Source organism: Ornithorhynchus anatinus, chromosome 5, assembly GCF_004115215.2.
Source record: "Ornithorhynchus anatinus isolate Pmale09 chromosome 5, mOrnAna1.pri.v4, whole genome shotgun sequence".
Classification (NCBI taxonomy): Eukaryota; Metazoa; Chordata; class Mammalia; order Monotremata; family Ornithorhynchidae; genus Ornithorhynchus; species Ornithorhynchus anatinus.
In genome coordinates this window covers 17596283-17612663 of record NC_041732.1, presented here as the reverse complement: position 1 = coordinate 17612663, position 16381 = coordinate 17596283, and the positions used below count along the sequence as shown (strand labels likewise).

General features: G+C 48.7%; 1 protein-coding gene across 1 annotated transcript in view; it reads right to left on the bottom strand.

The window, feature by feature from the left end:
* HOMER2 (homer scaffold protein 2) overlaps positions 1 to 16381 on the bottom strand; it is a 45254-nt gene that overhangs the window by 12106 nt on the left and 16767 nt on the right. Inside the window, exon 2 of the mRNA XM_029065842.1 lies at positions 269 to 425. Within this exon, the coding sequence (XP_028921675.1) occupies positions 269 to 425 (157 nt within the window). The remainder of the gene's footprint in view (positions 1 to 268; positions 426 to 16381) is intronic.

Genomic DNA, 16381 nt, shown 5'->3' with positions numbered 1-16381 from the left:
GTGGCCCAATAAGGTCAGATCAACGAAAACTAGCGTGGCCTACTGGATAAAGCACCGGCCTAAAAGTGTTCAATAAATATGACTGACTGACTGCTCAGTACAGTGCTTGGCAAGCAGTAAGCGCTCAGGAAATGTTTGACTGCTTAGTACAGTGCTCTGCACACAGTAAGCGCTCAATAAATACGATTGGCTGACTGACCATAAATGCTACTGATGGATCGATGGCCGGTGAAACAGCCCTGAGCGCCTGCCCACCCACTGGCCTCACCTTAGCCCCATCCACGCTGATGACCCGATAGCTGTTCCTCGTGCTGTCATAGAAGTAGGACACGGTGACGGCCTGTTTGCTCGCCGGGATCCAGTTCTTCTTGGTGCTGGGGTCGATCTGGAAGACGTGGGCTCTGGTGGTGAAGATGGGCTGTTCCCTGGGACAGGGAGGAAATGTCAGTCGGTCAGCCGCTAGCATTTACTGAGCGCTTACCGAGCGCAGGGCACTGTACTGAGTGCTTGGGAGAAGACGATGTAACCTTAATTAATCATTATTCTACCTATTAAGTGCCTGCTGTGTGCCAAGCACTGTTCTAAGCACTGGGGTAGATACAAGAGAACCAGATCGGACACAGTCCCTGACTCACATTCTTAATCCCCAATTTACAGATGAGGTCACTGAGGGCCAGAGAAGTGAAGTGGCTTGCCCAAGGTCACACCGCAGGCAGGTGGTGTAGCCAGGATTAGAACCTAGATTCTTCTGATTCCCAGGCCGGTGCTCTATCCACTAAGCCAAGCCGTTCTATAACAGACCACCATCCCACAACCGTAAAGAAGCAGCGTGGCTCAGTGGAAAGAGCCCGGGCTTGGGAGTCAGAGGTCATGGGCTCGAATCCTGGCTCTGCCCCTTGTCAGCTGTGTGACTGTGGGCAAGTCACTTAACATCTCTGTGCCTCAGTGACCTCATCTGTAAAATGGGGATTAAGACTGTGAGTCTCACGTGGGACAACCTGATGACCCTGTATCTAACCCAGTGCTTAGAACAGTGCTCTTTACAAATATTATTATTATTATTATATTATTATTAAGCTCTTTGTGGGGAGGGAACGTATCTGCTGATTCTGTTGTATTATCCTGTCCCAAGTGCTCAGTAAATGCCCAAGCTAATTTACAAAAAAAGTAATTGGCATAAAAAAATTGACGGGACACCTGAACAATAATAACAGCTGTGATATTTCTTAAGCACTTACTATGTGCCAACCACTGTTCTAAGCGCTGAGGTAGATAAAGATAATCAGGTTGGACACAGTCCCTGTCCCATATGGGGCACACGATCTTAGTCCCCATTTTCCAGACAAGGTCACTGAGGCCTAGAGAAGTGAAGTGACTTGCTCAAGGTCACACAGCAGACAAGTGGCGGAGCCAGGATTAGAACCCAGGTCCTCTGACTCCCAGGCCCGTGCTCCATCCACTAGGTCATGCTCCTTCCCAATACACACATATACCCAAGTGCTGAGGAGAGTGTTGAATGAATAAACCTGCCGTGGGATACATGGGAATCACGGTGTTGGGAATGAATCGGGTAGAGTTTGTTGGTGAAGGTGGGATTTTAGGAGAGATGTGGACAAGAGATCACTGAGGTCTGTCAGATTTGACCAAGGAATTGGCGTGGCCTAGTGGGCAGAACCCGGGCCTGGGAATCAGAAGGACCTGGGTTCTAATCCCAGCTCCACCACTTATCTGCTGTGGGACCTTGGGAAGTCACTTCACTCCTCTGGGCCTCAGTTCCCTCATCTGGAAAATGGGGACTAAAACTATGTGGGACAAGGACTGTATCCAACCTGATTAGCTGGTACCTACCCCAGTGCCTGTACAGTATGTACAGTGCCTGGCACATAATAAGTGCTTAACAAATACCATAAAAAAATAAGGAGTTCCAGGCTGGGGGAACAGTTTAGAGTGATGGGGCAGAGGCAATCAATCAATAAATCAGTGGTATTGATTGAGTGCTTACCACATGCAGAGCACTGTTCTAAGCACTTGGGACAATATGATATAACAGAGTTGGTAGACACAGTCCCTAGAGAAGCAGTGTGGCTTAGTGGAAAGAGCCCGGGCTTGGGAGTCAGAGGTCATGGGTTCTAATCCAGGGTCTGCCACTTGTCAGCTGTGTGACTTTGGGCAAGTCACTTCACTTCTCTGTGCCTCAGTGACCTCATCTGTAAAATGGGGCTTAAGACTGTGGGCCCCACGTGGGACAACCTGATAACTTAGTGTCTAACCCAGTTTACAACAGTGCTTGGTGCATAATAAGAGCTTAACAAATACCCTTAATATTATTCCCTGCCTACATCGAGCTTACAGTCTAGAGGCACAGTTACTGAAAGCAAAGCAGTCAGTCACTCAAGTCACACTGAGCGCTTACTGGGTGCAGAGCTCTGTACTACGTGCTTGGGAGAGTCCAAAAGAACAATAAACAGGCACATTCCCTGCCCACAATGAGCTTACAGTCTAGAGGGGGAGACAGATGTTAGTAGAAATAAATAAATTACAGATATACATTGTCAATCCAATATCCCGCTTAGGCACTGACATTTCTAAATCTAACCCTAGAGTTTACGTGCATCCTGACTCACATTCGTTTACATTTATTTTTATATTTTAGCCTGCCATTCCCCTGCTTGTGACCGATGAAGCCTTGTCCGTTCTTCCGCTCCAACTACGTGTGATTATAATTGTGGTGTTCGTGCGGCGCTTACTTGGTGTCAAGCTCTGGGATAGATACAGTACAATCAGATTGGGCACATGCAGATCTCACTGTCGGGGAGGGAGGGAGAACAGAAATTTAATCCACATTTTACAGATAAGGAAACTGAGGCACAGAGAGGTTCAGTGACTTGTTTAGGGACACGCGGCAGGCAGGGGGCCTGATTCTTGTGTTTTTCATGCTGCTATTCTGATGGCGAATGGCTTGCGCCTGTCAGTTTCCCCCCATTAGCCTGTAAGCTATTTGGGGGGCTGTGTCTCTGACTCTCACGGTACTCTCTCAGTATGGGAGCAGCATAGAGAAACAGCGTGGCTCAGTGGAAAGAGCACGGGCTTTGGAGTCAGGGCTCATGAGTTCGAATCCCAGCTCTGCCACTTGTCGGCTGTGTGACTGTGGGCAAGTCACTTAACTTCTCTGTGCCTCAGTTCCCTCATCTGTAAAATGGGGATTAAGACTGTGAGCCCCACGTGGGACAACCTGATTCCCCTATGTCTACCCCAGCGCTTAGAACAGTGCTCGGCACATAGTAAGCGCTTAACAAATACCAACATTATTATTATTATTATTATGGGGTTCCTTCGGGACAGGCGGCCCATGCCTCAGTCCACTCCCGTGGCCTGGCCTCCTGGGTCCACCAACCTCGTCGAAAGTGCCCCCGCCACCATGGCCTCTCCGGGCAAGAAGAATCGAGCGATGGCATCCCTTCCTCCACCAACCCCCTCCCCTCACACCATCTAGGGAGCAGAAGGTGAACTCTGGGTAGCTCAGGCACCAGAGAGGTCAGAGAGCAGAGCCCAGTTGCACACTAGCCCGGCTAACCGCTAACCGACCCGGGGTTGGGGGACTGAGGGGGGGAATATAAATAGAAAATTCCAAGAGGCAGCCCGTCCTCCTCAAGAGAAAGAGACTGAAGAGGGGAGCACAGAGGAGACAGGGCCTGAGTTACAGAGCACCCGACCTTCTTAGTCCGTTATCTTTCCCTCCCTGCTCTGGAGGTTAACGATCAAACATCATTCCCCGCCACCACCACCTCGCTGACAACATTTCAGACTCAGCCATTCCTTCCTCACTGCCTCAGATAGAAAACAGATGTTTCGAGTCAGCCGGATCTTTCTTCAGGCAGACAGGAGGAGCTTTCCCCTGGCTTCTGGGAACCGGGAATCGATAGCAACGGCTCTTTGGTGAGCTCATTTTGAAGTCTGAGGAGACTGCCAAAAAGCCCTCGCCGAAAATACTCCCGCTCTAGACTGTCAGCTCACTGTGGGCAGGGAACGTGTCTGCTAATTCTGTTGGATTGTCCTCTTCCAAGGGCTTTGTACAGTGCTCTGCACATAGTAAGTGCTCAGTAAATATCACTGAATGATTACATTATTCATTCATTCATTCATTCAATAGTATTTATTGAGCGCTTACTATGTGCAGAGCACTATACTAAGCGCTTGGAATGAACAAGTCGGCAACAGATAGAGACAGTCCCTGCCGTTTGACGGGCTTACGGTCTAATCGGGGGAGACGGACAGACAAGAACAATGGCAATTAATAGAGTCAAGGGGAAGAACATCTCGTATACATTAATGTCTGCCTGCCCTTCCAGACTGTAAGCTCGTTATGGGTAGGGAACATGACTGCTAATTCGTTTGGATTGTCCTCTCCCAAGCTCTTGGTATGGAGCTCTGCACATAATAAGTGCTTAATATATAACATTGATTGATTGATTGACTGGGCAGGGAGCTTGGATTTTTCTAACATGCAATCACATCACCGATCTCATTTCGCCCTCCCCGCATCCCCAACGGGTACCTCTTATTGCCTTCATTTGGCAGATGGGAAACTGACACCCAGAGAGGTTAAGTGACTTGCCCGGGATCGCCCAGCAGGCCAGGGGCAGAGGTGGGCCGAGAACCCAGGTCTTCGGACTCCTGGGCCGATGCTCTTGATACTAGGCCACACCACCTTCCTTAAATGGCACAGCACTGGCCCCAACCCCACCTAACCCTTTAAATAAGTTATTCCCACAGCCGACCTTCTGCCATTTCAGATGAGTTCTGGTTCCAGGGGGGTTGAGGGAGGGGTCCCCCACCTCTGATGAGACAACCTGCACCTCAGACTTCTTTTGAACCAGAGGACTCAAAATCCACTTCTCTTTATCAAGTCCATGGGGCTGGCTGGACACTGGTCTTCAACATGCTGAGAAGCAGCATGGCCTAGTGGCTAGAGCCCGAGCCTGGGAGTCAGAAGAACCTGGGTTCTAGTCCCGCTCCGCCCCTCATCTGCTGTGTGACCTCAGGCTAGTCACTTCACTTCTCGGGGCCTCAGTGACCTTGTCTGTAAAATGGGGATCAAGAGTGTGAGCTCAATGTGGAACAGGGACTGGGTCCAACCTGATTCTCTTGTATCTACCCCGGTGCTTAAAACTAAGAAAAGAAAAGATTCAAGTTTTCTGTGGCCCCTGATATACTGTTGACTTGAAGAAGAAGTTGAAGCCGCCTCGTGTTTCGTTCGTCCCGCGCTGGACTTCATTGCTTGAGCTTGCACAAGGAGAGGCTGCCTTTGCTCTCACAAAGCTGCGGGCTTAGTCAGGAAACATTTTCTAATCTTAAGGTTTCGGGTTTTTTTGGAGGGGGAGTCTACTGGTACTTGTTAAGTGCTTACTATGTGCCAGGCACTGGATTAAGCCCTGGGGCAGATTCAAGCTAATCAGGGTGGATACAGTCCATGTCCCACAGTCTATGTCCCATGTGGGGCTCTTTCCTCTAGGCCACGCTGCTTCTTAAATTCATGATGTCGAGGGAAAAATGCCAGCAAAAAGGGACGGTTTTCTTCTTTCCGCTCCCTGGAAAGGCTTGGAAAACACCAGGAAGCCCAAGTTTGGCTACCCTAACTCCCAGACCCGTGTTCTAACCATGAGGACACATTGCTTCTCTTGCTTACTATCTGAAGCTGGCCCTTCCCAGGGACCGCTACCACAAAGATCCTCCATTTAACAACAACATTAATAACATTTATATTGTCAAATTGCCCTCTCTCAAGCACTTAGTACAGTGCTCTGCACACAGCAGGAGCTCAATAAATACCACTGACTGACTGACTCCAAAAATCGGGGAGGCTGCTCGCTAGTACAGTTTCCATGTGAAAAGGAAACGTGGAACGAAATGTGGAACTTCAGAGAGAAAAACAAACCAATTAATTAATTAATTAATTAATTCATTCATTCATATTTATTGAGCGCTTACTGTATGCAGAGTACTAGGCACTTGGGAGAATGCAGTAGAATAATAAACAGACACACCACCTGCCCACAACGAGCTTACAGTCTAGAGGGGGAGACGGACATGAATAGAAATAAATTACAGATTTGAACGTAAGTGTTGTGGAGCTGGGAGAAGGGGAGGATGAATGAAGAGAGAAAGTCAGCAAACCACTCCTAAGTTGTGTCTTTAAAATGTGCTAATGTGAATTCTCTTCACCGTGAGCTTCTTGTTGGAAACAAGACTAGCAATCCTATTTAGATGGTGAGCTCCATGTGCAATGAGGACTATGTCCTACCTACTTAACTTGTATCTATTCCAGTGCTTAGAACAGTGTTTGACACAGACTAAGCGCTTAACAATCAATCGATTGTTTAATTGTATTTGTTGAGTGCTTACTGTGGACAGAACAATGTATTAAGGGCTTGGGAGAGGACAGTATTACAATGTAACAGATATATTCCTTGACCGCAGTGAGCATAGCTCTTGACCCCACTGCCCCTTCCAGTTATCGTCCTATCTCCCTCCTACCCTTCCTTTCCAAACTCCTAGAACGAGTCATCTACTCTCGCCGCCTCAAATTCCTCAACTCCAACTCTCCCCTGGACCCCCTCCTATCTGGCTTTTGTCCCCTTCACTCCACCAAAACTGTCCTTTCAAAGGTCACCAGTGACCTCCTTCTCACCAAATCCAATGGCGCCTACTCCACCCTAATCCTCCTCGACCTCTCAGCTGCCTTTGACACTGTCGACCCTCCCCTTCTCCTCAACACATTATCCAACCTTGGCTTCACAGACTCCGTCCTCTCCTGGTTCTCCTCTTATCTCGCTGGCCGTTCATTCTCGGTCTCCTTCACGGGCTCCTCCTCCCCCTCCCATCCCCTAACTGTAGGGGTTCCTCAAGGGTCAGTTCTCGGTCCCCTTCTGTTCTCCATCTATACTCACTCCCTTGGTGAACTCATTCGCTCCCACGGCTTTAACTATCATTTCTATGCAGATGATACCCAAATCTCCATCTCCTCCCCTGTCCTCTCTCCCTCCCTCCAGGCTCCTATCTCCTCCTGCCTTCAGGACATCTCCATCTGGATGTCCTCCTGCCACCTTATCTATCCTCCCAAACCCTGTCTTTCCAGTCACTGTGGACGGCACTACCATCCTTCCCTTCTCTCAAGCCCGCAACTTTGGAGTCTCCTTGACTCTGCTCTCTCATTCACCCCACACATCCAATCTGTCACCCAAACCTGCCGGTCTCACCTTCGCGACATTGCCAAGATCCGCCCTTTCCTCTCCATCCAAACTGCTACCTTGCTGGTACAATCTCACATAATATCCTGACTGGATTATTGCATCAGCCTCCTCTCTGATCTCCCATTCTCCTGTCTCTCCCGGCTTCATTCTGCTGCCTGGATTATCTTTCTCAGAAATGCTCTGGGCAGGTCACTCCCCTCCGCAAAAACCTCCAGGGGTTGCCTCTCAACCTTCACATGAAACAAAACCTCCTCACTCGTGGCTTCAAAGCTCTCCATCCCCTTGCCCCCTCCTACCTCACCTCCCTTCTCTCCTTCCACAACCCACCCCATACATTCCGCTCCTCTGACGCTAACCTTCTCACTGTGCCTCGTTCCCGCCTATCCCGCTGTCGACCCCGGCCCACGTGCTACCGCTGACCTGGAATGCCCTCCCTCCTCACATCCACCAAACTAACTCTCTTCCCCCCTTCAAAGCCCTACTGCGAGCTCACCTCCTCCAGGAGGCCTTCCCAGACTGAGCCCTCCCTTTCCCTCTGCCTCTCCTCCCCTCCCCATCGCCCCGACTCCCTCCCTCTGCTCTACCCTCTTCCCCTCCACACAGTACTTCTGCATGTTTGTACAGATTTATTACTCTATTTTATTAAGATGTCTATATATCTGTGATTCTATTTATCTATTTTGATGGAATTGATACCTGTCTACTTATTTTGTTTTGTTGTCTGTCTCCCCCTTTCTAGACTGTGAGCCCGTTGTTGGGCAGGGATTGTCTCTATCTGTTGCTGAATTGTACTTTCCAAGCATTTAGTACAGTGCTCTGCACACAGTAAGCCCTCAATAAATACAATTGAATGAATGAATGAATGTATATACATTTGAAAAAACCTTGTTGTACTGTCCTCTCCCAGTGGTTCTCAGCTGTTCCCCATTTTTTTTTTAAATATGGTATTTGTTAAGCACTTAAGCAGCGTGGCTTAGTGGAAAGAGCCCGGGCTTGGAAGTCAGAGGTCATGGGTTCGAATCCCGGATCTGCCACTTGGCAGCTGTTTGACTGTGGGCAAGTCACTTCACTTCTCTGTGCCTCAGTTACCTCATCTGTAAAATGGGGATGAAGACTGTGAGCCTCATGTGGGACAACCTGATTACCCTGTATACCCCAGCACTTAGAACAGTGCTCTGCACATAGTAAGCGCTTAACAAATCCCAACATTATTATATGTCAAATATTGTTCTAAATGCTGGGGTAGGCACAGGTTAATGAGTTCGGAGACAGTCCCTGTCCCACATGGGAGGAAGAACAGGTATCCCCATTTTACAGTTGAGGAGACTGAGGCACAGAGAAGCAAAGCGACTTGTCCAAGGTCCCCCAGCAAGCAGAGTGGGGATTAGAACCCAGGTCCTTCTGACTCCTAGGTCCATGCTCTCTCCAGTAGTGCTTCGTTATGCACTGTAACCCCCACACAGGGCTGGTGGGGTGGGAGGGGAGGAACACCACAAGGCCTGAACCTTGTAGCAAAGAACACTGAAAGACATTTTAGGAAATGTCAGAATAGATCAGTTCTGAGAAACGCCAAGGAAAATGGGAACTCGGAGTGTAGACGCGTCAGATTAGACATTCCCACTGACAATACTCTCCCCCTAAAGCAAATACCTCAGCACTTTGCCAGCAATATTTTCCTAGCGAAAAATATGTTGAGCCAACACCGCGAGATTTCTACTCCAGTGAAAGGACGGTCGGAGAGAACCCGAACAGGGGCCAATTATTATCTATTAAGTGAATAATTCTGTTTCAGGGAAAGCACTCAGGCTGCAGTTCCATGGGATAAGGAAATGTGGAGCTTCAGACAGAAAAACAAACCAATTTTATGTTGCTTCTTTACCATATAGCCACTGTGAATTCCACTCACTACTGGCTTGTGCGTCTCTGTGTCCGTTTGGGTGGGCTGACCAAGCTTCATTCATTCATTCAATCAATCGCATTTACTGAGTGCTTACTGCATGCAGGGCACTGTACTGAGTGCTTGGTATAATAAGTAGACACATTCCCTGCCCACATCGAGTTTACAGTCCACAGAGGGAGGCAGACATAATGGAAATAAATAAATGATAGTTACGGGCATAAGTGCTGTGGGCTTGGATGGGGGATGAATAAAGGGTGATGAAGAAGGGAGTGAGCTGTGACAGCCCTAGACCTCTGTACTTTGCCCTCAGTTTTTTGGTTTTATGGTACTGCTTAAGCGCTTACTGTGTACCAGGCGCTCTACTAAGCGTTGGAGTAGATACAAGCTACTTAGGTTGGACTTTGGGTCACTTCACTTCTCTGGGCCTCAGTTCCCTCATCTGTAAAATGGGCATCGAGACTGTGAGCCCCACGTGGGACAGGGACTGTGTCCAAACTGATTCGCTTGTATCCACCCCAGTGCCTAGTACAGTGCCTGGCACATAGTAAGAGCTTAACAAATACTATATTATTATTTAAATCCAGCCCCTTCCATTTCAAGCTCTGAAGTACTTGAGAAGTAGCATGGCCTAATGGCTAGAGCCCGGGCCTGGGAGTCAGAAGGCCCCGGGTTCTCATCCCGGCTCCACCACTTGTCTGCTCTGTGACCTTGGGCAAGTCACTTAATTTCTCTGGGCCTCAGTGCCCTCATCTGGAAAATGGGGATGAAAGCTATAAGTCCCCCATGGGACAGGGACTGTGTTCAACCTTGTATCTACCTCAGTGTTTAGAACAGTGCCTGGCATAGTAAGTATTTAACAAATACCATTAAAAAAAAAAACCCAAAAAAGCTCAAGGATGGAATGACGGAGGCAGAAGCAGTACAATAATCCTTCCGGAGTCTCCCTGTTCCGGCTGCAAATAGGCTTCCCGCCGGCAACATGTTATCTCGGTTCCGTTCTCCCTGACATTCCCTAATTAACTCTACTCTCGCAGACTCCACTGCCTCAGCAGGAGCCCAGCACAAGGACTGTCAAGGTAGTGAAGGGAACAAAAAGGGACTGACGGCAGTGCCGTTTATCAATCACTGGCATTTACTGAGCGTTTACTGAGTGCAGAGCACTGTACTAAGCTCTTGGGAGAACACAACACAACCGAATTAGCAGCCACGTTCCCTGAGCGTAAAGGGCCGACGGCAGGATCTTTGGTGGGGGCGTCTGAGGGAATTTCTTTTTCTTTAGCGGTGGTGGTGGAGGCAGGCATGTGATCTAACATCTCCCTTGTTTAATCAACCAATTAATGGCATTTATTGAGTGCTTACTATGTGCAGAGCACTGTATTAAGCACTTGGAAGAGCACAATACAACAGAATTAGCGGACACATTCCCTGAGCATAACAAGCTGGCAGCAGGATTGATTTATTCATTCATTCAACTGCATTTATTGAGCACTCACTAGGTGCAAAGCACTGTACTAAGTGCTTGGGAGAGTACAATACAACAGTAAGCAGGATCTCTGCTAGCAGAGTCTGAGGGAATTTCTTTTTCTTTAGTGGTGATGGTGGTGACATCGTCTAACATCTAACATTGAATCAATCAATCATTGGTATTTATTGACCGCTTACTAGGTGCAGAGCACAGTACTAAGCGCTTGGGAGAGTACCGGAAATGGAGGAAATGGGAGAGGGGGGCGTCGGTTCCGGTCACACTAGCAAGCTCCGGAACCATCCGCCACTTCATTTAATCAATGGCACTTACGGAGTGCTTACTGTGTGCAGGGGACTGTATTAAGAGCTTGGAAGTGTACAATCCAATGGCCCCGTGTCAGTCCCAATTAGCCCGTATCCATTCCAGTGCTTAGTAGTGTGCCTGGCACATAGTAAGCGCTTAACAGATACCGCAGTTATTATTATTACTTTTACTAGAAACTGAAGTGTAAGTAGATGCCTGGACGGGGAGGTGATCAAGGCCCAGCGGAAGCCGAGCCGGACCGCGCTAACGGGCCCGCTGACATCGTGCCCACATGCTGCCTTGGGAATTCAGCCTGCCGCGCTCCTTTCAGTGCTCGCTGTTGGTGAGCCGTTCCATCCCCCCTCTCTGGGAGAATATAAAAGGACATTCAGAGCTTCTTCCATTGATCTGGGTCCAGTTCCAAATCAGAGCCCCTCCTTGCTGTGTGCTTGAGAGCGACCCGAAGTGAACGCGACGAGGTCAACCAAGGACGGTTTATCCTGGAAACATTATCCAACCTTGGCTTCACCGACTCTGTCCTCTCCTGGTTCTCCTCTTCTATCTCTGGCCGTTCATTCTCAGTCTCCTTCATGGACTCCTCCTCTGCCTCCCACCCTTAACTTTGGGGGGGGGTCCCTCAAGGTTCATTTCTGGGTCCCCTTCTATTCTCCATCCACACCCAACATTGGTAGATGATGGTAGATCTCGCATTGGTAGATGTGAGACGCCAATGTTCAGACTCTGGGGACACCCAACACGGAGAGGGGGAAGATTCATTCATTCCGTTGTATTTATTGAGCGCTTACTGTATGTGCAGAGCGCTGGACTAATCGCTTGGGAGAATACAATATAGCAATAAGCAGACACATCCCCTGCCCAGGGTGAGCTTACAGTCTAGGGGACCGTCCACCCTGCCGACTGGAAGATGGATAGAGGGTGAAAGGCCAACATTCAGACCCTGAAGACACCCAAGATGGCGTCCTCCCCCTCGAGAAAGGGAAGACGGCAGCAGGCCCAAGCCGAGGCCTGAAAGAATCCAACCTGGCGACGAACTTTTGAACACTCCGTGGGTTCTGAAGAAATCTACCTACAAAAGCGGAAGCTGGGGCCCTGTTATTTAGAGGGAGAAGTTCAAATTCATCTCAAAACGGAGCTATTGGTATCCAAAGGGGGCAATTAGCAGCGGGGTGGGGGTGGGGCTCCCCATGGCACCAGGACTGTAATAGCTGCAGCTGACACACGGCAGGGGAAGTGAGGGATGACAGAGTCAGAGAAAATCCAAACCTGCTATTAGTCCCAGACGGGATCCGCTCTTAAACGAAAGCGACGTTAATCGCACCCGTTTGAGGTTTGCCGCTGATAAAGGAAGTTGGCGTGGTCGCTCTCCAACACAGAAGCGGAGGAAGCAGTGTGTTGCCGGAGCCGTGAGAGGGTTGGAGGCGTTTCTGAAAAGCGCGGCCCAAATTTAGACACCTTAATTCGGCGCCTCCGCCCTCAGGCTTAATGGGAAAGACGCCCCACTAACCTGGAACATGCCGAGAATTCCTTGTACGAGGAACCCAAGAGTGAAAGAAGCAGAGCGGCCTAGTAGGTAGGACACGGGTCCGGGGGTCGGAAGATTCTGGGTTCTAATCCCCACTTCGCCCCTTATCTGCTGGGTGACATTGGGCAAGTCACTTCACTTCTCTGGGTCTCCGTTCCCTCATCTGTCAAATGAGAATTCAGATATGTGTTCTCCTTCCCCTTTAGACTGGATCTTAGGGCTACTCCAGGGCTTGGAACATAGAATATGGAGAAGCAGTGTAGCCTAATGGATAGAGCCCGGGCCTAGGAGTCAGAAGGAACTGGGTTCTCATCCCAGCTCCGCCATTTGTCTGCTGTGTGACCTTGGGTAAGTCACTTCAAGCAGCGTGGCTCAGTGGAAAGAGCACGGGCTTTGGAGTCAGGGCTCATGAGTTCGAATCCCAGCTCTGCCACTTGTCGGCTGTGTGACTGTGGGCAAGTCACTTAACTTCTCTGTGCCTCAGTTCCCTCATCTGTAAAATGGGGATTAAGACTGTGAGCCCCACGTGGGACAACCTGATTCCCCTGTGTCTACCCCAGCGCTTAGAACAGTGCTCGGCACATAGTAAGCGCTTAATAAATACCAAAAAAAAAAAAAAAACTTCACTTCTATAGGCCTCAGTTGTCTCCTCTGGAAAATGGAGATTAAGACTGTGAGCCCCAGGTGGGACTGTGCTCAACCTGATTACCTAGAATCTACCCCAGCGCTTAGAACAGTGCCTGGCACATAGTAGGTGCTTAACAAATACCTGTTAAAAAAAATGGGCCGATAGTGATACACACTGAACTTTACTGTCACAACACGACACACACATAGAATTTCTCCATCAGTAACATCGCCTGTGAACCCAAAGGACAAACATGTATACACACACCAGCACCGCCCCCCCCCCCCACATATCAGAGTCCTCGTGATTGATTGATTGATTGATTGATTGATTGATTGATTTATTTTTCATCCATTCATTCATTCATTTAATCATATTTATTGAGCTCTTACTGTGCAGTGCAGAGCACTGTACTAAGCGCACGGGAGAGGACAATAGAACAATAAACTGACACATTGCCTGCTCACAACGAGCTTACAGTCTAGAGAGAGGATTATTCATTCATTCATTCAATTGTATTTATTGAGAGCTTACTGTGTGCAAAGCACTGTACTAAGCGCTTAGAAAGTACAATTCAGCAACAAATAGGGACAATCCCTACCTAAAAATGGGCTCCCATTCATTCATTCGTTCAATAGTGTTTACTGAGTGCTTACCATGTGCAGAGCACTCTACTAAGCACTTGGAATGTACAATTCGGTAACAATATAGAAGCGGGGAGACAGACAACAGCAACAAAAAACAAAACAGGTACAAGTAAACAGGCATCAATAGCATCAATATAAATAAATAGAATTATAGATCATTAATATAATCATAAAATAAATAGAATAATAACTATGTACATATATACACAAGTGCTGTGGGGCAGGGAGGGGGAATAGAGCAGAGGGAGGGAGTCGGGGCAATGGGGAGGGGAGGAGGAACAGAGGAAAGGGGGGTTCAGTCTGGTGCTGGGGTAGATATGAGCTAATCAAGTCAGATACAGTCCCTGTCCCACGTGGGGTCCACAGGTCCATTTAACAGATGAAGTGAAGAAGTAGCTGAAGTACAGAGAAGTGAAGTGACTTGCCCAGGGTCATACAGCAGAAAAGTGTCAGAGCTGGGATTAGAACCCCTGTCCTTCTAACTTCCAGGCCTGTGCTCTAGACACTAGACCATGCTGCTTCTCTATGGGCAGGGAACGTGTCTGCTAATTCTGTTGCATTGAACTCTCCCAAGCACTTAGTACAGTGCTCTGCCTACAGTAAGCGCTCAGTAAATACCATTGACTAAGCTCATTATGGTCAGGGAACGTGTCTGCTAATTTTGTTGCATTAAACTCTCTCAAGCGCTTAGTACAGTGCTCTGCATATAGTAAGCGCTCAATAAATATCACTGACTCACTAAGGTCACTATGGGCAGGGAACGTGTCTGCTGATTCTGTTGTCTCCCAAGTGCTTAGTACAGTAATAATAATAATGATGGCATTTGTTAAACGCTTACTATGTGCAAAGCACTGTTCTAAGCGCTGGGGCGGATAAAAGGTGATCAGGTTGTCCCACGTGGGGCTCACAGACTTAACCCCCATTTTACAGATGAGGTAACTGAGGCACAGAGAAGTGACTTGCCTATAGTAAAAGCTCCATAAGCACCACTGACTGATTAAGTTTGTTATGGGCAGGGAATGTGTCTGCTGATTCTGTTGTATTGTGCTCTCCCAAGCACTTAGTACAGTGCTCTGCACACAGTAAGCACTTAATAAATACGACTGAATGAATGAATGAACTAGCCACCGAGAAGCAGCATGGAATAGTGGATAGCGCCCGGGCCTGGGAGCCAGAAGGTCATGGGTTCTAATGTTGACTCTCCTGCTTTTCCGCTGTGTGACCTTGGACAAGTCACTTCACTTCTCTGGGCCTCAGTTTCCTCATCTGGAAAATGGGGATTAAGACTGTAAACCCCCCATGGGACAGGGACTGTGTTCAACCTAATTCTCTTGCATCTACCACAGTGCTTATGCCTGGCACATAGTAAGCGCTTAACAAATACCACTATTATTATCATTTCTGTGCCTGGCACGTAGTAAGCGCTTAACAAATACAACAGTTATTATTATCATTATTAGGAGAAACAGAAACCCCTCCCCTTAGCAACCACCAATTCATGTGCCACGAGGGGATACTCCCCCTCCCACCCCCGCTTAGCAACGACTGATTCATGTACCACAAGGGGAAATGGCCACACACACATGCACACACAACACCCACAGACACACAACACACATTTAGCAACCATTGTTTCACACCACGTGGGGAAATATGTTCTCCACAGGGAAGGAAGCAACTTTCTAGACTGTGAGCTTGTTGCGGGCGGGGAATCTTTCATTTATTGTTGTATTGCACTCTCCCAAGCACTCAGTATGGTGCTCTGCACACAGTAAGCCCTCAAAAGATACCACTGAATGAATGAATTTTCTCTTCTCCCTACCTCGATCACCTTTCCCTGAAGAAACCGATTCCGCCCTCCAGTCGACAATCGGGGCATTCCGCAAGCCGGTCCTGCCTGAGCCCCTGGCTGCTACAACTTTGCTGTATTGAGCTCTTCCAAGCACTTAGTACAGTGCTCTGCACCTAGTTAGCGCTCAGCCAATACCATTGATTGACTGAGTGATTGACGGGGAAGTCTGTGGCCCCAGCTAAAACTGACTAAGCCCCCCTTTCCTCTTCTCCCACTCCCTTCTGCATCACCCTGACTTGCTCCTTTTGTTCCTCCCCCCTCCCAGCCCCTCAGCACTTATGTCCGTATCTATCATTTATTGATTTTGCTTCGCGTCTGTCTCCCCCTCTGCCCTGTAAGCTCGTTGTGGGTAGGAAATATGTCTGTTTATTGTTCCTTTGTACTTTCTCAAGCACTTGTATAGTGCTCTGCACACAGAAAAGGTTCCATAAATATGACTGACAGAATGAATGAATGGCTGGGGCCTACCAGGTGGCCGAGCCACTTCCTCTCTCTGCAGCAGGCCCCAGGGCTTGCACTGGCCTCTGAAGTGCTGGCGGGGAGAGGGTGACTGCAGAACCCTCGAAGAAGGGGAAGCCATCCAGTGTGGGCACCATCAGCTGGACATTCAGCCGCTCTCAGGCACCAGGATAGAAAAGAGAGAAATCCAGAAATCCATTTCCGTCACCTTCCGCTCTAACCCAAATCCACCTCACTGCTATCTTTCCTGGGCCAATTCCTCACGCCCATTCCCCAGTTGGCAGGGGAGAATGACAGTCCTCATGTGACCTGTTGGAAGCATACAGCCTCATGG